At 65.6% G+C, this 26,139-nt stretch overlaps 1 protein-coding gene across 1 annotated transcript in view; it reads right to left on the bottom strand.

Annotated features, from left to right (window-relative positions):
• Window positions 1-26,139, bottom strand: part of SND1 (staphylococcal nuclease and tudor domain containing 1) — a 118,405-nt gene that overhangs the window by 55,383 nt on the left and 36,883 nt on the right. The window contains 2 exon segments of the mRNA XM_083819714.1: window positions 3,279-3,379; window positions 16,160-16,249. Of these exon segments, the coding sequence (XP_083675840.1) occupies window positions 3,279-3,379; window positions 16,160-16,249 (191 nt within the window).

Here is a 26,139-nt window from a genome sequence, read left to right as displayed (position 1 = left end):
CCCCGCCTCCACAAGCAGCCTCTGGAGCGGAGCGGGAGCCGGGGCGCAGAGGCAAGATGCTTCCCCCCCGCTAAGCCCAGATTAAAGAACGGGAATATGGGAACACAGATGAAAAGCTGTTTGCTGTGGAAAAATCTCATTAGGCCGTGAAATACAGTTTTTGCCACTCAGAGCAGGGCGGAGGGGAGAAGGGCCGTTTGCAAGCCTCCCCCCACGCTCCCCAGCAGCACGGAACTCATTTCGCAGTTTTCCCCAGAAAATCCAGCCCAAGTTGGCTCAAAGGCGCTTTCCACCCGCCGCAGCCCCTCCTGCGGGCTCCGGGCTGTGCCCCCCGCCCCAGCTGCCTGCAGCAAACGGCGAAAGCGCCACGAGAGCAGCGACTGCAGCCAGCCCCTGAGCTCACCACCTGCACCCAGGCGGCCCCGGTGCGCAGCACCCCGGTCCTGGGACCTTCAGATTCAGCCCTGAATGTCACGGGATGCTGCGGGATGGTGCAGGATGCTGCGGGATGCTGTGGGATGTGTGGGATGTGGTGGGATGCTGCAGAACGCCGCGGGATGCCGTGGGATGCTGTGGGATGTGGCAGAATAGAGCTGAGCGTCATGGGATGCTGGGGGACGCCGCAGGACACTGGTGGGCTGCTGCTGAATGTCACGGGACGGTGTGGGATGCTGTGGGATGCCAACTGATGCTGTGGGATGCCACGGGATGCTGTGGGATGCGGCAAGATGCTGCTGAGTGTCACGGGATGCCGTGGGATGTGGCAGGATGCGGCAGGGTGGTGCAGAACACTCGTGGGATGCTGTGGGATGTCATGGGGTGCTGTGGGATGTCATGGGGTGCTGTGGGATGCCACAGGATGGGCACTGCTGCGAGCACCAGGACCGGCACAAGTGGTGCCCGCGGTGCTCCCCCTCTCCCGGCCGCTGCCATCGCCACCAGCCCCTTGGTGGGGGTCAGCGCAGTGATGCTGCTGCAGGGCACAAAGCTCTGCCCTGACAGCAGGAGGACACGAGCTGGGCAGCGAGGTGAATGCACCGAGGGTGGCCAGAGCCACCAGGACGGAGCCTGCCTGCAGGAAACGTGCTGGGGGGAGCAGTGGGGCTGGGGCAGGGACGTGGGCAGGGACGTGGGCAGGGATGTGGGAAGGGATGTGAGCAGGGATATGAAAAAGGATGTGGGCAGGGACATGGGCAGGGATGCAGGCAAGGATGGGGGCAGGAAAGCAGGCAGGGATGTGAGCAGGGATGTGGGAAGGGATGCTGGCAAGGATGGGGGCAGGAAAGCAGGCAGGGATGTGAGCAGGGCTGCAGGCAGGGACGTGGGCAGCGGGGCCAGCTTTGTGCTCCAGGGCAGGGGGACGCGTGGCCCAGCCTGGAGCTGGAAGCAGGGGCTGGCTGCACACCGGCCCCCTCCAAGGCTGCCCGGAGCAGCATCTCCCTGCTGCCCTGGGCAGAGCTGACCCCACGGAGAGGAGATGCTCGGGGCAGGGAGCCATCGCCCTCCACCCCCCCCCCGTCCCCCTCTCCTCTCGCTGTTCTCCACTGCCGTGGGGCCACCTGCATGAACAGCAGCGGCACGGAAACGAGGGAGCCGAAGCCCCCAGAAAGGAGGCAGCCACCAGCAACCCTCCCCGGTTCCCATCCCCAGAGAGCGGCCGTGCCCCACCGGCGGCGTGCTCCGACTGCCAAGCAGGCTGAGCCCGGCCCGGCTGCCAGGCGCACAAGCCAGGCTTTCTTCCCCGCTGCATCCGCGGCGCGGCGCGGGCCGGCGGCACAGACCCCGCTCTGTTACACCCACGCAGCGACCGGCACCCGGGGCAGAGCACCCGGCACCGCTCGGGGCGAGGCAGGACCGGCCCCCGGCACGCCGCGGCGGGGTGCCGACGGCGGGGTGCTGGCAGCGGGATGCTCGCTGCTCGCTCGGCTCACCCCGCCGCCGTCTCATTGTGCCGATGGAGGCACCCCGACCGCTGGCCCTGAAAACGCCCGTCGGGCTCACTCCCCAGACAGGGCTCGGGAGCTTTCGGGAGGCAATTTGCAGCCGGAGACGCTGAGAGCCGGCGGCAGCGCGGGGCGAGCTGCTGCTGGAGGGGGGAGCCCTACTCACCCGGTTCGCCTGGTGCTGCAGAGCCGCCCTGCGCCCCCAGGGGCTGCCCCGGCCGCTGACCCCCCCACAAACGCTACTGCCCCCCAGGCAGCCCCATCTGCTGACAGCCTCCTCTCCCAGCACTGCAACCCAGGTAACGAAGCCAGCAGGAGGGATGGATCTGAGCACCCAGCACCAGGCACAGCCCAGGGCTTGGGGCCCCCCCTGAACCTGCTTCCCACCCCGGTGCACGGGGATGGGGTCACGGGGAGCGCCCAAAGCCCCCAGCAGCAAATGGAGGCACAGAGGGGATGGGGCAGCCTTGCCAGGAGGGGCGCAGGCGCTCAGGATCCGGCCCGGCATCCCCACCAGCGAGCCCCCTGCCCCGGAGAGGGATTCACCCCCCCGAGAGACAAGCGCAGCTGCAGGTCACCGGCGGGTGCCTTCACCGGGGCGTAACGGGGCGAGGGGACGCGGTGCGGCTCCCGCGTGCACGGCTACGCTTCCCCCGCGCAGCGCGCGCTGCTCGGCTCTCACAGACCTCGGGTTAACGTGCAAAAAAAAATGAGCAGAGCTGCAGCACTTTGGTGGCTTTCCAAAATAGCTGCTACAGGAAAAAAAAAAAAAAAAAAAAGAAGGAGGAAACGGCCTATGACAAATCATCCCTGCACGGCTCCCGTCCGCTGCCAGCCGGGCACGTGAACTGCCCCAGAACCGCCCCGCTGCCAGGAGGGGCAGAGGAGCAGGGCCCCCCCCGTACCCCTGGGGCAGGGAAACCACCAAAGGGGCCTGGGGCACAAAATGGTGCTGGGGTGGGGTGGAGGATGGGCTGGCAACGAGGGGGGCAGCATCCGGCTGAGAGCGGGGGCTCCCCGTGGCCACAGGGCTGTGGGTGTGTGTGGGGCAGCCCCCAAACCGCTGCACCGGGCTGGGGGGGTGGCGATGTCCTTTACCCCTGGGACAGGACAGACAGTGCGGGGAGCGGTGACAGCTCCTCCAAAGCAAACCCACTGCTGAGATGCTTCTGGAGGCGGGCAGCTCGTGGTGGGGTCCTGCACCTCGCGGCCCCAAACCACCCCGCTGGGGCGCACAGGGCGATGCAGTGCCGGGCAGGGCAGCACGGACGGGCCACCCCCGTCCCAATCCCGCAGGAGGCAGAGCGCGGAGCGGGGCCCCGGGGCCACACTTACATTCCCCCGATGGAGACGGTGGCACACGTGCGCTCGGAGAAGGCCGGCACGGTCTCGGTGGCGCTGCTGGCGGGTCGGATGTAGTCCACCGTCACGTTCACCTGCGGGGACAGACAGGGGTCAGCGTGGGCGCAGCGTCAGGGCCGCGGTGCCCCCATCCCCGCACCCCCAGGCCCCAAAACCTGCCCATGCCCCAGCCCTGGTGGCGCTGTCAGCGCTGCAACCTCGGATGCTGCAGCGTGAGCTGGGTGAAGCCGGAGCCGTGCCGGGCGGACAAGCTGCGCCGTGGGCTCCTGGTGGGCGCTTGGGTCCCCGGGGTGCCCGGCTCCTGCCAAGCCCCGCTGCGAGCTCCCCACACGCCCAGGAGCCGTGGCCGGGATCCCGAGCACGCAGCCAGCCCGGCTGCCTCCTGGTGTACGGGTGATGGTGTTCGGGCTCTGGTACGAGAAGGCGGCTGCACCTTCAGGTGCGTTACGGCACAGCTCGCTGCTGAGCCGCAGCTGTCAGGCGGCATCAGCATCGCCGGCGCCGCACCGAGCGGCACGCAGAGCCCGGCTTGCAGAATGCTTCGGGGGGATAGGGAGCACCCCGGGGTGCCCCCATCACCCAACTGTGCACCCTGCATGGGGATGGGTGCACCCCGGGACCGCTGGGTCCAGCTGCAAGGGGTCCAGCTTGGGGCGGCTCCTGCTGCGCTGCTGCTGGTCGCTGCTGCCGGAGCGGGGCTCAGCACAACCTGGGGGTGCAGGGATGTGCAGGGCTGAGTGCCCGACTCCAGCTCCAGGGCATCATTCCCCAGTCCTCGGGCAGCACACCAGCAGTACTGGTAGCACCCATGGCACCAGCAGCACCGCCAGCAGCACCCACGGCACCAGCACCACCACCATGGCACCCAGAGCGCCAGCAGCACCAGCACTTGGGTGCAGTGCCAGCGTGGATCTGCAATTCCCGGCCACGGTAAGGCAATAAAGAGCAGGGAAAATTAAACCAGAGTTGAACTCCCAGCCCACGTGCTCGAACAGGCCGCTAATGCATTCCCACATCTGCACGCACCATTTCTATGCAAATCCGACCTAATCCCACCACCCTGCTTCTGCAAAAAAAGCCGATTTCTCCCCATTAAAGCTGGCGCTTGATCCGGAGGAGCAGAGGCCGTGCCGGGGCTGGGCAGTGCCCGCAGCGAGGCCAGCGCAGGGCCCCTGCCAGTGACCGAAAGCTCCACATTTGCCCCAAACAGGGCCCCGGGGCAAGGATAGGTGGAGGGGGAGCCCCCGGGGGATCCTCCGGCTGCTGCCCCCAGGGGACACCCACACACTGCACGCTTTCCCCGTGTTTTTTTTTCACTCCGTGCCGTCAGCCCGAGACAGACAGGCGTCGAGCGCAGCGCTACAAGAAAGCGTCGCCGAAACCCTTTCAAACTGTCGGCTCCTTACAAGCCTCGCTTTTTAAATGAGCACAAAAATGCAAAAAGGTACGACTGAGTCAAAATTTCCTGCCGTCAGATCACTCACTGGAGCAGCAGATCTAATCATGTTTTAGCAGCAACAAAAGAGGGAGCTCTGTCAGGAAAGAGCCAATTAAGGGTAGAGGTTAAAGGAATTCCTCCCCGTGAAACTATTGTCATAACAACTGTACGACAAAAAAAGACAACAATTACTCCAAAAGGCAGGTTAGGGAATTCAAACTACTACAGGGCCCTTTGTCACTGGGCAAGGCGGCGAGGCACAGCTCGGTTAGGAAACACCTCGGCTGGAGCTGGGCAAAGCGTCCAGCAAACAGCCAGGGTGGCCAGCAGCTCTACGGGGCAGCCCCCACCTGGGCACGGACCCTGCATCGTCAGGACCCTGCATCGTCAGGACCCTGCATCGTCATGGCAGGGGCAGAGCGGGCAGGGGTCGGGCTGGGCGTCACAGCTCAGCCTGCAGCACCCGCACACTGCACTGTGCTGTGCAGCATTGCAATGCACCGCACCGTGTTGTGCTGTGCTGCATTTTGTGGTGTTTTGTTGCATCGCATTGCACTGAGTCGCACAGCGCTGCGTTGCCTTGTTCTGCGCTGCCTCGTGGTGCGGTGCGTTGCGTTGCATTGCAAAGCGCTGCATTGTGCTGTTGTGTTGTGCTGTACTGCACCGCATTGCGCTGCGTCGCATTGCGCTGCGTCGCGCTGCACCACACTGCATCGTGCTGTGTCGTACTGCATCGCACTGCATTGCATGGTGCTGTGTTGCATGGCACGGTGTTGCATTGCACCGTGCTGTGTTGCATTGCACCGTGCTGTGTTGCATTGCACCGTGCAGCATTGTGTTGCGTTGCGCTGTGCTGCACAGCATTGCGTTACACTGCGTTGTGCTGCATTGCACTGCACTGCGTCGTGTTGCGCTGTGTTGCATTGTGCTGCGTGGCATTGCATGGTGCCGTGTCGCATCGTGCAGCGTCACATCACACTGCACCGTGCCGCATTGTGTTGTGCTGCGGTGCATTGTGCAGCGCTGCACTGCATTGTGTTGCATCGCACGGTGCTGTGTTGCACGGTGCTGTGTTGCACTGCGTTGTGCGGCGTTGCACTGCACCGCACTGCACCGCGCTGCGTCGCACAGTGCCGCGTCCTGCTGCGTTGCGAAGCGTCGCACTGCGTCGTGTCCCCTGCACAGCTGAGGCTCAGCGCGGTGACAAAGCTGGCACGTGCCCCGCCTGCGTGATGCCAGCACAGCTGCAGCTGACAAGTTGCAAAGGCAAAACTCCCCCCCCCCAGAGCGAGAACAAGCTCGCCACGAGCTTCCTACGCAATCGGCACGAAGGGGCTCGGACCTGCCCGCGTCCCCCTGACCCCACCTGCAGCCCCGACCCCCCCCGTGCCTCCCAGCACAACCCTGGCACAAGGGCACACGCAAGGCCCTGGAGCTGTGGTGTGCAGTGGGGACCTGCACCTTGCGAGGAGCCGGGCGATGCTGCAGCACCAACCCTGCCCAGGGCACGCACGGGGCACCGGGGTGCCAGGAGCAGCAGCAGCAGCGCGCCAGCGGCTGGAGCTGGCTGCAAACCAGAAATTAAAATTGTCAGGTAATTAGCACCTGGCTCCTGCCTGCCTGCAGCCCCGAGCAGAGCTGCTACAGGGATGCTTCTCCTCGCGAGCTCAGAGCGATGCCGTGGGGACAACGGCCAGAAGCAGGTGCTCGGGGCCGGCACCAAGCAGGCAGCTGGCTCGTGGCTGCATCGCCCGCATCCTGCACCGCCGGCCCCGCCGCCACCCAGCTTGTGTCACCCTGACACCCCCAGCCCCGGCTCAAAGCTATTTCATGGCCAAGCCCTGGGTGCTGCCGCATCCCTGCTGCTCCCCCGGCCAGCTCCTGTCCCCTCGTGTCCCCAGCAAGGGGATGACCCTGGTGCACGGGCTGCAGCTACAAGCAGGGTGCTCCAGCGGGCTGGGGCTCCTCCTGCACCCACACCCCAGGCTGGGCACATCCTGCACCCCCCGATCCGGCTGGGCATCTCCTGTATGTACCTGCAAACCCCAAACCGGGCACCTCCTGCACCCCCAGACCCAGCTGGGCACATCCTGCACCCCTTGGCCCATCTGGTTGTATCCTGCACCCCAGACCCAGCAGGGCACCTCCTGCACCCCCGGGCACCTCCTGCACCCCCAGGCACCTCCTGCACCCCAGACCCAGGCTCTGTCGGGCAGCAGGCACGCACACAAGCCTCCATCCCTGTCACCCAGCAGACCTGCAACCCAGCAAATATTTCATGGGGGTAAAAAGGACGAGCACTTTCCCAGCACGGGGAGCAGCGTGCTGAGCTCCCGCAGCTGCCAGCACTGGGAGGGAGCTCGGCCCTGGGGTGGGCTGTGGGATGCAGGGACCATTGGTACGGTGATGCTCAGACCTTTGGCACGGCAATGCTTGGCCCATCAGCACAGCAAAGCTCGGCCCACCAGCACGGTGATGCTGAGCCCATCGGCGCAGTGGCCGGCTCTGCTCGGTTCCCCCGTGCCCGCGGGGCCGCACCAAGCTTGTGTGTCCCCCCCCCCCCCCGGAGCCGGTGTCGATGGCGGCCGTCTATCAGCGGGTTTCCAAGGTCAGCTGCAGTCAGAGTGAATTAAATCACTCCGGCAGCTCTCCTCCCTGGAGGAGATCCAGCCTCGGGAAGAACGGCACTACAGAGACCGCGCGCCGCGGCGCAGCTCAATGTCACCCGCCCCTGTCCCCTGCCACCACCGGGGTCTGCGGCCACCCCACCGGCGAGACCCCCGCCGTGCCAGCACCGTCCCGGCACCACGGTGAGGGGGGAGGGTGGCTGAGCTGACCCCAGCCCTAAAACTCGCCACCAACTTGTGTGGGAGGGCGTTCAGGGAGGGCTCAAACCCACAGCAGTGCCCGGGGTGCTGAGCACCACGTCCCCGGCACACCGTCACTGCCACGTGGGACCCAGCACGGGGTCATTGTGGTGTGGTCCCTGGCATGGGGTCCCTCTTATAGGGTCCCTCTAACGTGGTCCCTGGCACGTGGTGCCCAGGATGTGGCCCCCAGCACGTGGTCCCTGGTACTCAGGGACTGAGCACGTGGTTCTCAGCACGTGGTCCCCTGCATCCAGCCCCGGCACGTGGTCCCTGGTGCGTGGTACCCAGCGTGCAGCCCCCGTGCATGGTCCCCCCCACGTGCTCCCCAGCCACGCTGGCGCTCCGGTCTTTGGGAGCATCCGCTCGGCCTCCGAGCCAGGAGCGGGCACAGCCCAGCTCCCCTGCAAGACCCGGACACGTGGCACGAGCTCGCAGGGGGGGCAAAAATAGTCCCTGTGAGTTTGGGACAAAGAAGGGACGGGAGATCCGCGGGCGTTTTGGGCAGTAATTATAGCCGAGCAGGTCTGGTCTGCCACCCACCCCTGCCACGGGCACCCCCTGCCATGCCCCAAGCGCCCGCACGTGGGACCCCCGAGGTCCTGTCCCTTGTCCCCATGCCTTGGGACCAAACTGACCCTCCTGGGCACGGGGTACCCCTGGGGACATCACCGACACGGCACGGAGCCCACCCTGCCCTTCCAAACAAGGGCACTGCCACCGCAGCCACGCGCACACCCTTGCCCCTGTGCCGCCGTGCCGGGCACCAGCAGATGCCACTCTGGGGAGCTCAGGCACCGATCTTCCCCGTTTGGCTTTTCCTGTTCAGTGCTCCGCAGCTGCTGGGCTGCTCCCAGGCAGCTCACGTGGGTCCCCTGCCCCTCGGTCACTGCGGTGCGGGGACAGGGGGAGGTCTGTGCAGGGGGACCTGGTGCCCGCTGCCTGCTCCGACCCATCTGCAGCCCACTCCCACCGACCCAGCACAAGCAGAGCTGTGGCCTCCATACTCCACAGGGAGCTGGGCCCTCGTGTCCTGGCACCTGCCCCGGCACTGGGATTGAGGCCACTGTGGCCCCACAGCATCCCGCAGAGGGGGGCCGCCCCAGGAGGCTGCATTTCGGGGACAGCAGCAGCTCAGACGCTGCGGAGAGGCACCGGCACGCCGCGGATGTGCCAACGGCCAGGTCCCGGAGCAGCTCGGTACCAGCACGTGCTGCTGGTGGGAGTAAGAGAGGAAAGAGAAAACAGGGCTGGGCAGCAGGTCTGACGTGCCCCGGCACACAGGCACGCTCTGCAGCCCTGCTCCAGCTCTCCCACCCCATCGGGGCCCATCGCAGCTGACCCCGCTCAGCAGGACCGTAACACTACTGCGTCAGGGAGCCACAGGCTGGTCCCGTTCCCAACGGTGCAGCGTTTGCTCCGTGGCTTGGTGACCCGGTGGGACACGCAGCGTGTGCCACATGGCAGCACCCCCAGGCGCCTCCTGCTCCCCGCCGGGCACACGGAGCTGGCAGAGCCTGGCCTGGGCTCCGGCACCACGCTGTGCGCCCACACGTGCGGTTCCCTTCCCCAGGGCGCTCGGCCCAGCCCGCAGAAAGGGCGCTGCTGCGAGCAGCGAGCCGCAGCCAGCTCACCTCGCCTTCAGCTTCCCAAAGCTCCTCGCCAGCCCCCTCCACCTCTCCGCGTGGGATCCTCCCATCACGAAGGCGTGCACGGAGCCCATCACCCCGGGATTTCATCTGGGGCATGCCCCAAGCCCCACGCTGCAGAGAACCCCCCAGCCTGCAGAAGCCCAGCCGTTGCCAAAAGCAGCCTGCAGCGGCTCGGGGGCTTTGTGGAGGGGCTTTGTGCTCCCTCCTGCCTGGGTTGAGGCCCCGAGCGGCCGCGCCGAGCCGAGCGGCGCCGGCAGCCCCGGGACACAACTGACCTTGCTACGGCAGCGCCTGCCCGAGCTGGGAAAACCAGGGCTGCAGCCTGCAAATGGAAGTGCCCGGCAGAGACATTTGAGGAAGCGTCTGAAGGAAGGAAAGGGACGCAGAGAGAGGAAATGGCCCCAGATTTCTGGTCACCGCGCCGCTGGGAGCACACGCGACCCCGCGCTTGCTCTCTTCGCCTGCCCCTGCTATCACGGAGCCATTTCAGCCGCTGCAGCACCAGGCGCTCAGTGCGCCGCCAGGCTTCTCCCCCTGCTCATTTGCATCCGCACACACTGTTTATTCCAAGTAAAACACAGGAGGGAGAAGATTCCTCCCAAGTTGGGCACTGGGGAGCAGCCAGCTCTCCAGAAGGCTTTGAACAGCAAAACCCTCCCCAGCTCCGCGTGCTCGGAAGCAGCAGCGACGTTGCTGCGCTGCCGGCAGGCTCCGGAGCCGGTGCCCACGCCCTGGCACAGTTATTGGCACAGAGTTGTGCCCGGTGGCTCGCATGGCACGACGTTCCCAGGAGGAAACGTCTTCCCCTTCCAACCCCACTCTGTTGTTCCCAGCGGTGAGCCCAGCTCCAGGGCTGGTCTGCAGGATGCTGGCACGCTCACGCCCGGAGTGCTGCTCGTGGTAAGCCCCAGAGGAGCAGCCCCGGGAGCGGCCGGGTGCCTCTGACCACAAACAGAAGGAGGACGCCTGGAAAATCTGCAGGGAAACCCGCAGCCGCTGCTTTCCAGGTACGCTGGGGTCTCCATCCCAGGCTCGCGGGCTGCCGCGGCAGAGAAGAGGTTTAATCGGCTCGCCGTCAGCCTTCCCTTTGATGAGGCTCCAGCCCTGAGCCGCATCGCTAACAAATCCTGAGGCATTAAAAATAATCTGAGGCTTTGCAGATAACCAGGCACAGGCACGTGGAGGGAGGGCGAGGGCAGGCCACCCTCGCGCCACCTTTGCCCGGGCAGAAAGACGCCCAAGATGCCCGGGCTCTGGGCATGCACCCACTGTGTGCGGTCCCCAGTGGGGATGCCCGGAGCCCTGGCACGCCGCAGAGCCCCACATCCCCGTGCCTGCAGCCTGTCGGGCACCCATGGGTGCTGGGCACCCCGGGGAGAGCCACCCCTCCGCTCCCCTGACGGCCGCAGCGTGGGACTGAATCGCTTCCTCGCTCAGGGCGCATTTGTCACCGAGTTATTTGAGTTATCTCGTGCCATCTCTCCCCCCGTCCACATGATTAATCCCCCCGAGCTAATTAGAGGAAAGGGCCAAGAGCGCCCATTCGGACTCTATCCAATTGCCTGCGCGGCGGCGTAATTAACAAAAGCTGCTTAACGGCGGCGCACGCCCGGCGCTGCGATCGATGCGCAGCGCACGGCGCACAGGGAGCCGGCCCGCTCGCTGACACGCACCACGGATTTATTCCAGGGCGGGAGCCAGCTCCGAGCCAATCCATACCGTGTCACGGCAGCCAAACGCCCGCCGGCCTCGGCAGCTGATTTATCTCGTCCCACGGGGCAAATTCCACCGAGCCGGGTCACTCGGGGAGCTCAAGGGGCTGGTGCAACGGGGAGCGCGGTGCCGGTGTCCCCGGTGGGGTGACGGAACGGCGAGCGGCGTCCCCTTTTGGAAAGGGCATCGGGGTGCGGTGATGCTGAGCATCAGTACCGGCAGAGAGACGTCGCTCGGGGGCCCGGGGGGACGCGGCCGCGTCCCCCCGGGCCCCCGAGCGACGTCTCTCTGCCGAGGCAAGGTTTGCGATCGCGCCAGCCGAGCGCAGCGAGAGCGAACGAGGTCTGTTAGGGAAGCAACGCGCCATGAAAATCGGCGCTTTCTAAAACTTCCTGCTGCTCTGATGAAAGGGCGGGAGAGAAAATAGATGATATTCGCTCTCTCCTCTCCCCCCCCCCCCCCCCCCGGGTCCTGGGAATTCAAATGTGGTTACCAGCAGCCCTGCTCCGCTCCTAACATGATAAGTGCTCCCCGAAACGAAAGCAAGCAGGCTCAGAGTGCAGGAAACGGCCGCGGCCACGGCAATATTTCTTCGTCTTCTCCCTCCAGTGCTTTCTTCGCAGGGAGGGGGAGGTGGGGGGGGGACAGAGGGAATTATTTCTGGAAGCTATTGCCGCGGTTTATTTTTACTGCAGGGGCCCGGGGAAAAGCTATCGCTCTGCCCCTGCGCTTCCGCAGGGCCGGCAGCGCCGTGCCACGGCACGGGGACGCAGCGCAGCGGCGGGATGCGGCGGCTGGAGGGCGATGCTGGGCTCCGGCAGCCAGGGAGCGAGGTGCCACAGGGCCGAAAAGGCGGTGAGAAAGGGGCTCCAGGAGCAAAGGTGGGAAAGGGACTCTAGGAGCAAAGCCCTCCCGCAGCCCTGTGTGCACAGCCCCGCAGCCGTCCCCGGGATCCCAAAGGGGGTCCCCGAGCCCCCGCTCGCCCCAGATGCACACGAGCGCCCCTCAAAGCAGCCACGGCACAGCCCAGGCGCTGCTCGGGGTTCCCTTTGCCCACCCAGAGCCCGAGGCAGGCACGTTAACTTGCACCGCTGCAACGCGTCGCCGCTGGGGAGAAGGGGGCACCCCGAGGAGCCGCAGCGCAGCCGGGGGCTCGAGACGGTGGCGGAGCAGTAAGCGGCAGCGGGGCACCGAGGCGCTCGGCTCCAGCCCATTTCGTCTGCTCGGACGTGGCGATGCCCCCGCGATGCCCCCGCGGCCCGGGGAGGAGAGGGAAAGCACGGCGGAGCCACCACGCTGCCTGCGCTCAGCGCTGCCAGGAATAATCTCAGCGGCGTCAAACAGTGAAACATTAATTTGCTTCCCACCAGCGTGCCAAAGCCCACTGCTGGAGCGGGGTTTGGGAAACACCCTCTGCGGGGTCCCCCCGCCTCCTGCCCGGCAGCACAGCGCGGGGGGGCCGGCAGGGCTGTCCCCGCTCTGGGGACAAGCTGTGTGGCAGGGCCAGGCACCTGTGGCTGCGTCCCCCGGCCACCGAGGGGTCCCAACACCCCACACAGGCGGCTTTGGGGCTTCCGACCCCAAAACCAGCCCCTGCTGCCTCCCCATCGCTGCACCTTCCCCACCCCAAAGCGCACGGCTGAGGGTGCAGAGAGGCATGGGGGGGGGGGGGTTGCTGTCAGCCCCCTCCACCTGCAGGCGCTCGAGCAAACCTCGGTGTCCCCAGAGCCAGGCGGCCCCTGCCCGTCCCCGCGGGGAAGCGCAAGGCACGGGGGAATGGGGAGCTGCTGGTGCCCAGCTCCGGGAGTGAAATGGGCAGTGCTGGCCGAGCCGATGGCTCCGCCGGGGGCTGAGGGAGACGGATGAGGGCAGCGGGGCCGGCAGGGTGAGTGGGCAGGATGCGGCACGGCCGCCCTCGCCGGCTGGGAGCAGAGCGGCGGCAGCAGGGCCAGGCGAGGCTGGGGATGCTGCTGCTGCTCCCACACAGCAGGAGGAAGAGGAGGAAGAGGAGAGGATGTCAGACCATGAATGGGAGCAGACGCTGGGAAGGGCACAGGCAAAGCTCAACCCTGCCAGGGACGGGTCCCGGAGGCACGGGCGTCCCCTTGGGTTCGGCTAACAGCAGCCTGTCCTCAGCCCCGGGACAGCGAGGGGACCCTGCAGGCCGCCTGAAGCCACCCAGGAGCGAAGCCCTGCCGCGCTCACGGCAGCTCCAGGCAGCCCTGGCCCTGCACCCGTTCCTCCCCGGCCCATGCAGAGCCCCGACACGGGCGGGCAGGGAACCTCGCGGGGGTGCGCGGGGACCTCTGCGCTGCGGGGTGGAGGGCAGGGGACGGTGACAGCGGCTGCGAGCCGTCACCCAGCCGGGGTCTGGGTGACCAGGGTGCTACCTGCTGTGGGATGGGGTACGTTGGGGTGGGATGGGGTTGAGGGGGGACAGGGGACACCTGGCTCTGCAATTCCTACAGCGCAGCTCCCTCTAGTGTCACAGCCGCCCTCCGGACCTGCCACCGCGCAGGGACAGCACCCGGGAGGCAAGGTCACCGCTGCGCAAGGACGGCGATGGTGGGGAGGGTCCCCAGGGCCGTGCAGGGACAGCAGCCACCAGGAGGGTCCCCAGAGTGCAGGGACAGCACCCGCAGGGGGACCAGCCCCTGTCCCCTGTCCCGCAGGCAGCCTGGGGCACGGCACGGCCAAGCCCTGCGGCTCGCTGCTCGCGGCTGAGGGCAGCAGCTGATGAAGCACCGGCAGCCGGACCGAAAGCTCCTCCTGGCCTAATTATTCCCAATATCCAATTCATCGGCCATGAAGGGGATGATCGCGCTCCTCTGGAGCCCGCCCAGGGCTTGTCACACCGCCACGCCGGGCCAGGTGAGCAGCAGGCACCAGGAGGGCGGGCGGCTGCTCCCCGCTGCGGCCGGGCCACGCGGGGCAGGGAGAGCCCCGTCCCTGTCCCCATCCCTGTCCCCATGCCCAATGTGGGGCAGCCGGGGGCTCCGGGGGGGGCACAGCGTGTGCTCAGGGGACTTGGGGAGCGAGGACCACGCGCGCGTGGCTTCAGGGTGGCAGGGCTCCCTGGGCTCTCCACCGCAAGCGCGCGCAGCGCGGTGCCAGCCCACCCCGTTTGATCTCCCTGGCAGCAGACAGCTCTCAGAAGTCGCTAATTCCCTGCCGGGGTGGGGTGTAAAAGTATATTAAAAAGGGGGTGGGAAAGGAGGGATTTTGCCGCAAAGATTGATGCTGACAGCCAGCCGTGAGAAGGCAAGGGCATGCCACCGCATGCGAGGCTGTCATTTCGGATCAGAACGCACCGCCAACCTCGAGGGACTGTTTTGATCATTAACGTAAAGGATTTTTTCATCGCTTTACTCAATCAAATTAATCTGAAGTGAAAAACGTGGAGCTGACAAAGGAAATTTTTATAAAGCAGACTATGCAACATCAAAGGCAACGGGGTGCCCGGCTCCCAGGGCTGCCGGAACGCCGGGGCCCCAGCGCCGCGCTGCAAGGTGATCGGGGGCTTCCACAACGCAGGCTGCCTCCACCCGCAGCCAAGCGGCTTTCTGCTGCTATTTCTGGGGGGTCACTGGCTCCTGACCAGCCGCTTCGGGAACGGGAACCGCTGGCACTTGGCGGCTCTCCTGCCTTGCTCGTTCTGCTGCTGAAAGCGATCCAAGCGCAGCAGGAGGAGCGTGGCTCCCGCAGCGAGGCTGCGCCGCCGCCTGCCTCCCTTGGGACTGATCCTGCGCCCACCCCTGCGGGCGCGGTGCCTGGTGGAACCCCGTGCTGATCGCTGTGAGGAAGGCAGGACCCTCCTCCTCCTCCTCCTCCTCCTCCTCCTCCTCCTCCTCCTCCTCCTCCTCCTCCTCCTCCTCCTCCTCCTCCTCCTCCTCCTCCTTCTCCCCAGCACTGCCAGGACACGGCCGTGCCCTCCGGCACGTGGCTTGCAAGCAGAATTTGGGAGAAAAAGCGCGGCTTTGAGCAGCAGCCAAGCAGGGCAGGGTGGGGGAGCCCTGACCCGGTGCTGCCAGGGACACGGTCTTCTTCTTCTACCCCAGCCGAACCGGGACACCGCGCCGGCCTGGCACGGCAGCGGGAAGGGGCTGGCGCTTGGCGTGGCGCTCAGCAGTGCCGGCGCAGCGCTCTGCAACCTCCCTGTGGCCAGCACCGCCGGCTTGCCCCGCGTGGCAAGCACCCAGCCTTGCTCCTCCGGGCTCTGGGCGCACTGGAGCCTCCCCCGGCCATCGGAGCACCCGCGGGAGCCAGTCCTTGCCCAGACGAGGGGCGCACGGTGCCTGCAACCAGCCTGCACAGGGGTCGTGCCAGGGCAGCCGGGGCGCAGCCACCCTCTCTCCAGCAGCACCCCACTTTTAGCCCACAGACGGGGAGCTCGTGCTCCCCCGAGCTGCCCACCAGGGCATCCCCCCTGCAGCCACAGTTCCTGCCCCTCGCCAGGGGCATCCCACAGCCAGGCTGCTGCCTGCAGGACTCAAAAGCCCCCAGCTGGGCTGGGAGGTGCCACTGCCCCGGCAGCACAAAGCGCTGCTGCTGCTGCTGCTGCTGCTGCTGCTGCTCCAGGTGCTGGCACGAGGCTGTTTCCATTTCAGAGACCTGAGCTCTCTTCACAAGTCCCAGCAACATCCTCGCAGTTGCTTTCGAGCACGACAAGTGACAGACTTCCCATTATAAAAGTCTTGCAAGCTGCTATTTTTTTTTTTTTTAATATATAAACAGGGCTCTGAAATGGAAAGATGCAATTAGGCATGGAAATAGTCCTCAATGAGCAGCAGTGAGCAGCCTCGCCATGAAGGAAATTGATTTTATTTGACCATTTTATGAGCGTTTGAAAATTGCATCCTGAGCATGTGCTTCAGTAGTTAAGTGCACATTATATTCTTCATTCCCCCGAACTGCTCTAAACCAGCCTCGAAAAATGTGCCAGGGAAACAAAGGAAAAGATGAAATTCTGCAGGTACACAGCCCTCCTGGATAACCAGGACACGCCACGGGACCCGGGAGGGAGCAGGGCTGAGGCACGAGGATGCTTCAGCTTTGGGTGTCTCTGGCAATTTGCTGCATGGAGCCGATCCTGCTGACCCCCGAACCATGGCGCTGTTCCCCCCCCAGCACCACCCGCACCGAGGGCGGGCGAGGACCTCACCGCCGGCCCCAGCCCCTCCGTACCTTCTTCCCGATGAGCTTCTTGCGCAGGAACTCCCGGGCCTCGAACATGTAGGGGATGTCGTAGAGGGGCCTCAGCTTCCTGTTCTTGTCCTGCGGGAGGAGCAAAGAGGGGCACAGGTCACGGGGAGCTCCCAAAACCCCCCCATGGAGCTGGAGCATTGCGGTGCGCTCCCCTGCTCGGACAGACCCCATGCACCCAGCACCCGTGGGTGCTTCGGGAGCAGCCCCCTCGGTGCAGACAGCAGGCGAGGGGGTCACGCTGCCCGAGTGGGGCACGCCGAGCATGGCTGCAGCCACGGGGCTGCCAAAAGCCCCTCAGCCCTGATCTAGGCGCCACGAGCACCCCCAAACCCAGCACACCCCAAACACCGCGCACAGCAGCAGCCCCTTCCCCTGCTCGCCGCCTCCCACCCAGGGCAGGGGAACATGAAACGAGGAGAGCTCGGTAATTAAGAAAGCTTGCGAGCTGGGTACGCGGCCTCTGCTCACGCAGGTTCCTGCACAAAAGTTGCTCATTAGAGGAGCTCATTACTGGCCGTGATTAATAGCACTTGCGGGATGAGACGCCAAGGGAAGGGACGCGGAGGGCATCCCGCCGCTCGCTGCCCATCAGCGGCTCGGGGCAGCTCGCGGCGATGAAACCCCTTCAAAGGCTGAGCGGGGGGCAGTTTTCCAGCAGAAATAGCAGCGGGGATTCGAGCAGCGGCAGCGGGGCCAGGCACATCCCGCGGCATGCAGGGGGCCAAAAAGGGCCGGGGAAGGCATGGCTGAGCTGAGCCGCCGCAGGGACTTGCAGGGCACGGCCACATCGTGCCACCGATCAGGATCTGCAGCAGCAAAGCCGGTGATCGGTACCAGGTAACAGGCACGAGCACCTACACGAGGTGCCTCCGGGGTCTGGGCTGTGAGCAGGCAACATCTCGCTCGCAGACCTGGGCGCTGCGCGGGGCTGCGCTGGGTGAGGGAGGTGCAACGCACCCAAAACCTGCTGGGGGGACTCAAAGGACGCAGCCCGGCATGCCGCTGCAGTTTGGGTCGGTTTTTAGGTTCGCCATGGGATTTCCAAGCCCCCAGACTTGCACCACACCTGCCCCGTGGCAGAACCAGCCCCGATGCCAGCAATGCCAGCAGTTCCCCGAGGGCTGCGGGTCCCCCCTGCCCCCATCCCCGCGAGCGCCCAAAGCAGGTGCCTGGCGAGAGCGAGGGCGGGCGCACGGTGACAACCCTGCGTGTCCCCCCCGTGACCCAGCTCCGGGGACTGATCAGTTCTTGGACCAGAGACGGTGCCCCTGGACCCACTGCCCTAAGGGGCTCGTCCCCCACGGGCTGTGCCGCCAGCCCTGGGGGCAGTGCACGGGGTGACAAAACTCGCTTTAAAAGCCAACGTGCTGCTGGGCCCCGTCTCCGGAGGGCCGCGCTGGCAGCTCCCCCTTGGGAGCTTCCCTGCTCGTGTCTGTGATTTTGGACACTCTGTGCTTTGCTGCACAGGCTCCAGGCACAGCGAGAGCTCGCAGACACAAAACTACGCTGCCGGTTTTCGTGATCCTCATGTAAAAGGGAGGCTTCTGAATTGCACCTTCAGCCTGAGACTTCAGCCAGCCGCGGCTCAGGACAACACCCCCAACAGAGGCACCACGTCTCCAGCGTTTTCCCCGGGGGTTTCAGCAGCAAGGGGGACGCTGGAAGGCTTGGAGAAGAGCTGCAGCACTCACAGGGCGGCCACGGGCGCTCTCTCCTGCTCCAGAAGTTTTGCAATTACAGCAAAAACCCACAACCACCATTCCTCACGACTCACGCTGCCGCGGGAGCCGGCGGGGAGCGGGGCAGCCGCCGCGCCGTGCCAGCGTTTGGTGCGGCCCCGAGGCGCTGCCCACGGCTGCAGCGGGCGGGGGGGGCCCCGAGCCGAGCACCGCGTTTGCACCGCAGCCAAAGGAAGAGCCGGGGCTGCTCTCGCTTGGATGGGCGCGACGCGAAGAATGGAGACGAGGCAGAGATTCGGCAGCAGCTGAAAGCGAAGGATGTTGGTGCCGGGAACGTCGCCCACCGCCGAGCCCGCAGCGCGATGCAAGGAACAGCACCCCGGTGCCTTGCTGCCGTGCCCGGGGAGCACCTCACCGCCCGCTTCCCAACCAGCACCGCCGTCCTGAGGCTCGCTGGGGCTTCTGGACCCAACACCAGTGCTCAGCACAGCACCGCGGAGGCTGGGTTGGCTGCCACCAACTCGAGGGTGGTCACAGCTGCGCTGCCAGGAGCAGAGCAGCCCCTGGCTGGTGCCTCCAAGTGTCCCCACCGCTGCCTGTGCCACTGGCAAGGGGCCCTCGGCACGAAGCTGGAGCCAGCACCAGTGCCAGCACCCCAGGGTGGGCTCCTGATGGGCACGAGAACCCGTGGCCAGCCCTGGGCAAGGTTTCATCCCTCAGTATGGGAGCTCCCAGCAGCATGATGAGGCCCCATCAGGCAGGGCAAGGCGAGGAGCTGGGTGCCGGTGGCCCCAATAAACCCTGCAGGGCTCGGCTCAGCGCAGCCGATCGTCCCCGCTCGTCCCCGTGCCCGCAGGTGACACCGTGCCCAGGTTCTGTGTGTGGCACAGCCGGAGCTTGGCCACGGCTCAGAGCAGGGGTGCACACCGCAGGGCATGGGGGCTGCGAACTGCTGCCCTCCCTCGAGGGACCCGCACCCGGGACCCCCCAGACACACACCCCCAGGAACCGGAGATGTCAGAAGTGGGGCAGACCCCAGCCCTACCAGGGGTCCTGGCCACACCACAGCCATTTGACCCCGCAGCTTGAGCACGGTCAGGCTGCAAATCCATCGGCCCCCCAAAATTTGCTCCGCCTTGCCCCAGGCCTGCTGCTCCCGCCTCTGTCCCTGCCTCTCCCTGGGGGCCTGGATAGCGAAGACCCATCCCGACGGCGGCGCTGGGGCCCTGTCCTGTGCCCGCAGCAGCCCGGGGCAGGGTGAGCGCGGCGCAGCCTTGGTGCCCAGCCAGGGGAACCAAAGGGAGGAGAAAATTGAAAGGAACGAGATAAGGCAGAAGCAGCAGGAAATGAAGGAAATGAATCAGATGGGAGAGGGAGCAAAGCGAACAAAGACACGACGGCAATTTCGCTCCACGTTCTCCCATAATGAATGAGGCTTTGATAGAGTTTATGATCTCCTAGGCACCGCTCGCAGGCTGCTCGCTGGACCTGCTCCCTCCCCGTGCCCGTGCCGCTCAGCGCAGCCACGGGTGCTGGAGACAGTCGGATCCTGCGAGGGCATCCCGCACGCAGCAGCCAGCGGTGCCAAACCCATCCCGCAGGAGGCCCCTGCTCCACGCAGCCGCTGAAAACCCCTTCGCAGGTGCAGTGAGGACAGGACCCGGGCATGGGGTCAGCAGAGACATGATTCCTTCCCGAAAGGAGCTCTGATGCCCACTGGGGGGTTGGGCGAGGCCGGCATGGACCCATGATACAGGACGCTGCACCGTGGCCCAGGGGGGCTTTTCCTGCGCTCAGCCGGCTTTTCACGCACGGCGGGGGCTTTCTTCTTGCCCCCAGCCGTACAAAGCCAGGCGAGGGCACGGGCATCGTAAGGCCACGTTGCTGGAGAGGCTGGCTGGAGGAAAAATCAGCCACCCTGCACGGAGAGCACGGCCCCTGCCGTGGGGGAATGCTGGCACTGCCGGCGCCGAGCCCCAAAGGCAGCACGCAGCAGCAGGACGCGTTATTCACACCGCTCCCCTCCCCGGGGACGGAGGCGTTTCCATCACTTGGCTGGTGCCAGAAAAATTCCCAGCCCCGCGCCAGAGCTGGAGTCGAGCCGCGTGATGAATCCCACAGCACTCGCAGCGGGGTCTGCGCGGAGCCACCGCCGTGTCCCCCCCCCCAGCTCCAAACAGCCCCCGGGCATCCCCGGCCCCGGCAGCACAAAGCCGGCCTCGTCCCCTCGCAGCGGGGCCGGGCTGCTCCCCGCCGAGCGGCAGGGCTGCCTAACTCCTCACTTCACAGCCCGGCGCTGCGGAGCAGCGGAAGGCAGCAGCAGGCATCGCCCTGCTGAAAAAGCACCGCGCGGGGACAGCGAGAGAGCCCCAGGGGCCGGGGAGCCGGGCGGGCCGAGCCCTGCGCCGCGCTGCCGCGGGGATGCTGCTCCTCCGTGCCTCCCACCCGCATCCCGGCACGTGGGCTGTGCAGCGGGAGGGCTCGAGGGCTTGCCTCAGTCCTGGGGCACCGAGGGACACCCAGGGACACCGAGGGACACCGAGGGACAGCCAGGGGCACGCAGGGACAGCGAGGGGCAGCGAGGAGCCGCGTGCCCACGGCCGCTCGCGGGCGGTGGCGAGCGCGCACGAGCTGCTGCTGACCTCCCCATCCACCCCTTCCCAATTACATCCTGACAAATGCGGCGTGCAAAGCCGGCTTCCATTTACTGATTGCTGCCTGCTGCCAAATATTGATTCTTTTTCAAGCGGAGCGGTGGCCCAGACGGAGCCGTGTGCTGCCCACGGAATAAAGGGCCGGCTGCGGCGGTGCCCTGTGCCTCTCTGGGCGCTGGTGACTTGAAGCATCTCGTGGGACATGCCCACGGCACGGCGCGAGGGACCCGCCAGCACAGCCAAAATTCCAGGGCAGCTGCTCGAGGGCAGAGGCTTTGCAGGGCCCAGGAGAGCTCTGGAAGCACCGAGTGCCCCAGGGGTCACCTCCCTGCTCTCCGCTCCCCTAGGCGGGGAGGAGACAGGAGCCCCGAGGTGCGGAGGAGCCGGAGCCGAGCCCCCAGGCAGGCAAACCCAACCTCTCCTCCCTGCAAATCCAGAGGCTGCCTGCTGCTCCCCGGCTCCATCCAAGCAGCTGCAGGACGTCCACCTTGGAGGCATGCGCAAGCTGCTGGCTAAATTCGGGCTCCTGCTCTGCCCGCGGGGCTCCCGGAGCAGCTCCTGTCCCCGAGTCCGCAGCGTGCTCCCGGGTGGCCCAGGGCATGCTTGGCTCAGCACACAGGCGGCTGTCGTCCACGCGCCTCTGCAGCGTGGCCGTTCTGGGATGAAAGGGGATGCGGGCAGCGGGACGTGATGGGATGTGGGCGGTGGGATGCGATGGGATGCGGGCAGTGGGATGCAAAGGGATGCAGGCGGTGGGATGTGATGGGACGTGGGGGTCGGGATGCAAAGGGACGCCAGCAGAGGGATGCAAAAAGCTGCCAGCAGCAGGATGTGCACCGCGGGCCCCTCCTGAACCCCAACAAGGTCACAGCGAAGCTTCAAAGCAAATAACACTGCTCTGGCTCCTATCTACTGCTTTGCACAGGCAAAGCCCTGTGCAAACACCAATTAATCCTCACTAACGAACTCCAAATTTATTGCTTGTTTAAGTGTCTATCTGGCACAGGCTGTTAAGTTCCTAATCCCGTCCAAGACGGCGTTTGGGAAGGGGAGGAGCGAGGACGGGGATGTCGGGAGCGAGCAGCGAAGCCTGGCACAGCCCCGGCAGCGCCCGGCCCGCAGCGCAGCGCCGCGGGGGCTCGGCCCGCCAGCTCCGATTAAAGTCAGCCGCGAAATGACCTGATGGCAGCTCCGCAGCCTCCGCACGAGGAGGGCAGGGAGTTGCCAGCAAAGATGCCTGAGCTCTGCTTTTAAAGCACGGGTGGGTGACAGCCTAGGATCCCGGGGGGTGCGCCCTCCAGTCCGCCCGGAGCGTGGCCGGCGGGGAACAAGCGCTCCAGGAGGGCTCCTCCACCCGCTGCTTAACCAGGGATTTCCAGGGCTTGGGTAAAACGCCGCCGCTGCATTAACGAGGAGTGGGGAAAAGCCAGCCCTGGAAGCAGCGCTCAAGTGCTTAAAAGCCTCTTCTGCAAACGCAGCTGCCGCTCTCCACGGAATTGCACAAAAGCAAACGTTTGCCTTAAAAGAAACGAAAAAGCGGTGACCTTGGAGAGACACACGGGTCTGCAGCCCCGCTAATCCAGGACACCCACCCCGGGCCGTGCCGTGATGCGCTGGGAGCCACCGCTGTGCTGGGAGCCACCGCTGGGCCAGGATGCGCCGCTGCTCCGGGAACCGCCACTGCACCAGGAGCCACTGCTGCACCGGGGGCCAACGCCGCACCAGAAGCCACCACCGCACCGGGAGCCGCTGCCACGCTGTGCCGTGCCGTGCCGTGCCAGAAGCCACCACGGCACTGTGCTGGCCAAGGAGGGGCTGGGTCTCCCCCAAGGCCACGTCTTGGTGACGCTGATGAAAAATGCAAACCCTTCTGCAATTCCCAGAACAACTAAAATGCAATGATCTGTGCCGGGAGTCGGATAATAGAAACATTTAAGTGTCCAATACATATCGCCCTTAAACGCTACCCTGTCAGCCACCATTAAATACCGTTTTGCTGGCCTGTAAAAATGGGATTTCATATCGGAGGGGAAGTGGCCCAGTAGATCATTCTGGGAAGCCGTTCAAGAACTTGGACACACGTTTGAGGTTTTGCAAATAAACATTAAAAATCAATATAAAAGCAAGGACGCTAACTAAATTCTACGACCATCAAACATCCAGCAATTACGGCCACATATAAAGATATGGCTTTTTTAAACCACTTTTCCAGCCAAGAGCTTGAACCGCAGCAGCACGCCCGTCAGCTGCCCCGCTGTCAGCACGCAGCGAGGGCTCCCACGTCCTCCGCGATCCTGCAAAGCCAGGCGCCGAGCGGCAACGTCTCCTGGCTTTGGGACTCAGGTCCGGGTGCAAAGTGCTGTCTGCAGAAAAGCTGCCGAGCCCTGGAAATAGCTGCGGGAGGGGAGGGGAAGCTGAGGTTTTGGGAAGAGCTGTCAGAGCACAGCTCCGGGCGAGCGGCACTTCTGGCTCAGGCACCCTCTCCGCAGCACCGGACCCCCGCGACCCCGCGGCACGGCGCACGCCAATAGGTGGCCCTGGCTCTCCCGGCGGCCAGGGGAAAGGCGTCAGGCATGCAGGAAAGGGAAAAAAAAAAAAAAAGGCTTATTAGCCTTATTTAATTAAAGGTGTGCAGCGAGGAAGTCGTTTTATTATCGAGCCAGTCGATGCGTCGAGCGTCATCTTTGGAGTTTCTGGGGAAGGGGAGGGGGTCAGCTGCTCGCCCACACTCCTGGAAGCGCAGAATTTTAAACTGGAAATCAATAGCAGCGTGCTGCTGCCCGCAGATCCGTGCCAGGAAAGCCAGGAAAAAAAAAAACAAAACAAAACAAAAAAAAGCTTCTTGTTCAAAATGAAGCACGGGGGGGCCCTGAAAACAGGTCCGAGCTGCACCACCCTGGGGACGTGCGCCCTGCACGGGGCCATGAGCCCAGGGGGATGGCACCCCCGGCCCCTCTGCCTCAAACCCCTCACGTGTGGCTCTAAACACGCAGCAGGACAAGTGAATTACGGCCCTCTCGTCAAATTAAAATCATTACGCTGCACAGCAGCCAATTAGAGCCTATTTTCAGGAAGCCAGCGGCCCGTATCTGCTGCGAAGGATGGCGCCCTGCAACAGGAGGGGGCTGAACACAAAGCACCCGCGGCTCCTCACTGCCCTCCAGGTCTTGGGGCTCCCCGTGCCCAGTGCCCCGGTGCCCGGGTCCCTCAGCCCAGGACGGTGGCAACCCACCCGGCACGGAGCAGGCAGCGTCTCCATCCTCTGTTTGGGATGGCTGCAAACCAGGCAGGTTTCTTTGTACCTGCACCCACGAGCAGGGACGTCCCCGCACGGAGCCGCCTGCCCCACGTGGGACATGGGACGCGGTGGGTGCCAGCGACCCGAAAAGGTCACAGCATTGAAGGCACGGAGCTGGGACACGCAGCTCTTCCCAAGGCACGGGGCAGGACCACGGTGGGGAGAGGTCTCCCCTCCCGTGCCGGCGCGATTAGGGAAGCTCGTGATTTGTTAAGCGATTAGTACGGCAAACCGACTCGAGGTGACACAGAGAACAAACTGCTCAACGCGGCGCTGCCAGCCATGGGGAACGGCCGCGAGCTGCAAGCCCCAGGACCCCGTGGGGTCGGGGGCTGCCGGGGCCCTTCCCACCCAATCCCTCCCTCTGTCCCTGCAACACCACCCCTCTGCCCTTCCCTCCCTCCCCGTCCCTCCCTTCCCACCCCTCCCCGGTGCCGCGGGACCCCCGGGCGCTGCCCCCTGCCCACCTCACCAGGCCCCTCACCAAACCCCACAGCTCCACGCACTGCACCCTGCACCCAGGCGCACTGCCCACGTTTCCGATCTCTTTCTCTTTCTCCGAAGCACTCAGGTACCCTCCTGGTGCCTCCACCCACTGAAGGGAGCCCCCCGCCGCCCACCCCTCTCACCCCAGCCGTTGCTACAGGGCAGCCCCCAGGGCACAACGCCCCTGCAAGGCCACAAGCTGCTGGCAGCTCTCCGACCCAGGGCGATCAGCTGCAGCGACGACAGAGCCACAAATCCCGAGCCTGCATCCGCTGCCGGCTCAGCTTCGCGCAGGGGAGCACCGCCACAGGTGCCTGGTGCGCCCCAGAGCATCACGGCGTGCATCACGGTGCGCCTGCAGGGGGGGAAGGATGCGACCCTCCCACCCCCGGGGTGCGGGGCTCCCTCCTGCGGGCAGGGAAATCCCCAGGGCAGCAGCGTGGGGGATGCATTAAAAAAGCCTCGAGTGCCCCCGCGCTCAGCGCCCCGCACGGGGAGCGGGGAGGCCGGCAGAGCAGCGCGGCACGTCGGCGGCCCCAGCCCTCCCGCCCCCGCGCAGCCTCGGCTGAACCCGGCACGCTCGGCTGGCGGGGACGTGCCGACACGACATCCATCAGCGGGGACAGCGAGGCGGTGACAGCGAACACGGCACCGTGCTCCTTGCTGCCGTTACAAGCGTGTCCGACACCGGGGCCCGGCTACGGGGCTTTGAAGAGGTGACTGCAGCCAGCGAGCAAAAAAAGAAAGCACGCTGCCGCCGAGCCTCCGGGGAGAGAGAGGCTTTTCCCTGCCAGAGGCTCTGCAACGCCTCGAGGCTTTGTCTGCAAGGACGCGGAGGCATGCACTTGGCTTAACAGCACACGTGCGGACGCGGGGGCAGCGCAAGCACCGGCACCGCTGCCCCAGCGCCTCGTCCACGGGCAGGGCGGCGCTTCCGCAGGGCCAGGGACGGCCCCGGGAGCAGGAGCGGCTCCAGGAGCACGGTGCCGAGGTGCCTGCAGTCCTGCAGCACTCGCAGCCAGGACACAAGGACGAGGGGCTCCCGCTGAAACGACCGGCGCTTTGCTCAGGCATCCCCTGCCTGCACGAGCGGTGCCGGTCCCTGGGCGCGCGGCGTCAAGTGCCGCTTCCAGCTCCTCAAGCACCTCGCCCTGAGCCCTGCCTGCTCTTCTGGAGAAGTGCTCTCGGCTCCTGGATTGCCTGCGAAGCAGCTCCCCGGCAGCAGGCACTCGGTGCCAAGGCGGCACGTGCCCTGGAACACTTCAGAGGAACGATAAACACGGGGCGGCCGCGGCTGAGCCGCAGAGGAAGGGTTTTAAGCGGCGATAAGGGAGAGCGCGCGCGCTGAGAGCCCCTGCGGGACGGGATTTACCGAGCGCTGGCACCAGCTCGGCTCCTCGCACAGCAGCATGAGTCCCACGGCGCCAGCACGGAGGGGTGGCTGTCCCCCAGCCCCGGCATTTTGGGGTGCCACCATCACCAGCAGCTATCGGTGACCCCGGGGGGCTGCACGGGAGCAGCACAATTGCCGCAGCAGGCGGCCGCTGCTGAGCCTGGCGAGTGGAGGCAGCCGCGGCCGCGGCTCTTTTCCCGCTGGTCTCAGAGAGGTGAGGGGAAGATCAAAGCCTCTCGGTGGATATTCCTTCAGTTGACGAGAACAGCCAGAGTTACAACCGTAAGAGGATTAGCCGCAAGCAGCCATTCTGGGAGCTCCATAATACTCAAAGGCTTCGGGGCAAAAGGGCACCTCTAAACTAATGGGGGTCAGGGAGAAGCTTCCCCCGGGTGCCCGTTATCCCGCGGCTGCTGCGGCAGGGTCGCTCCCACCTTGTTCCCGGGCCC

The sequence above is a fragment of the Anser anser genome (genome assembly GCF_964211835.1).
Source record: "Anser anser genome assembly, chromosome: 1".
NCBI lineage: Eukaryota > Metazoa > Chordata > Aves > Anseriformes > Anatidae > Anser > Anser anser.
This window is presented reverse-complemented; position numbering and strand designations above follow the sequence as displayed.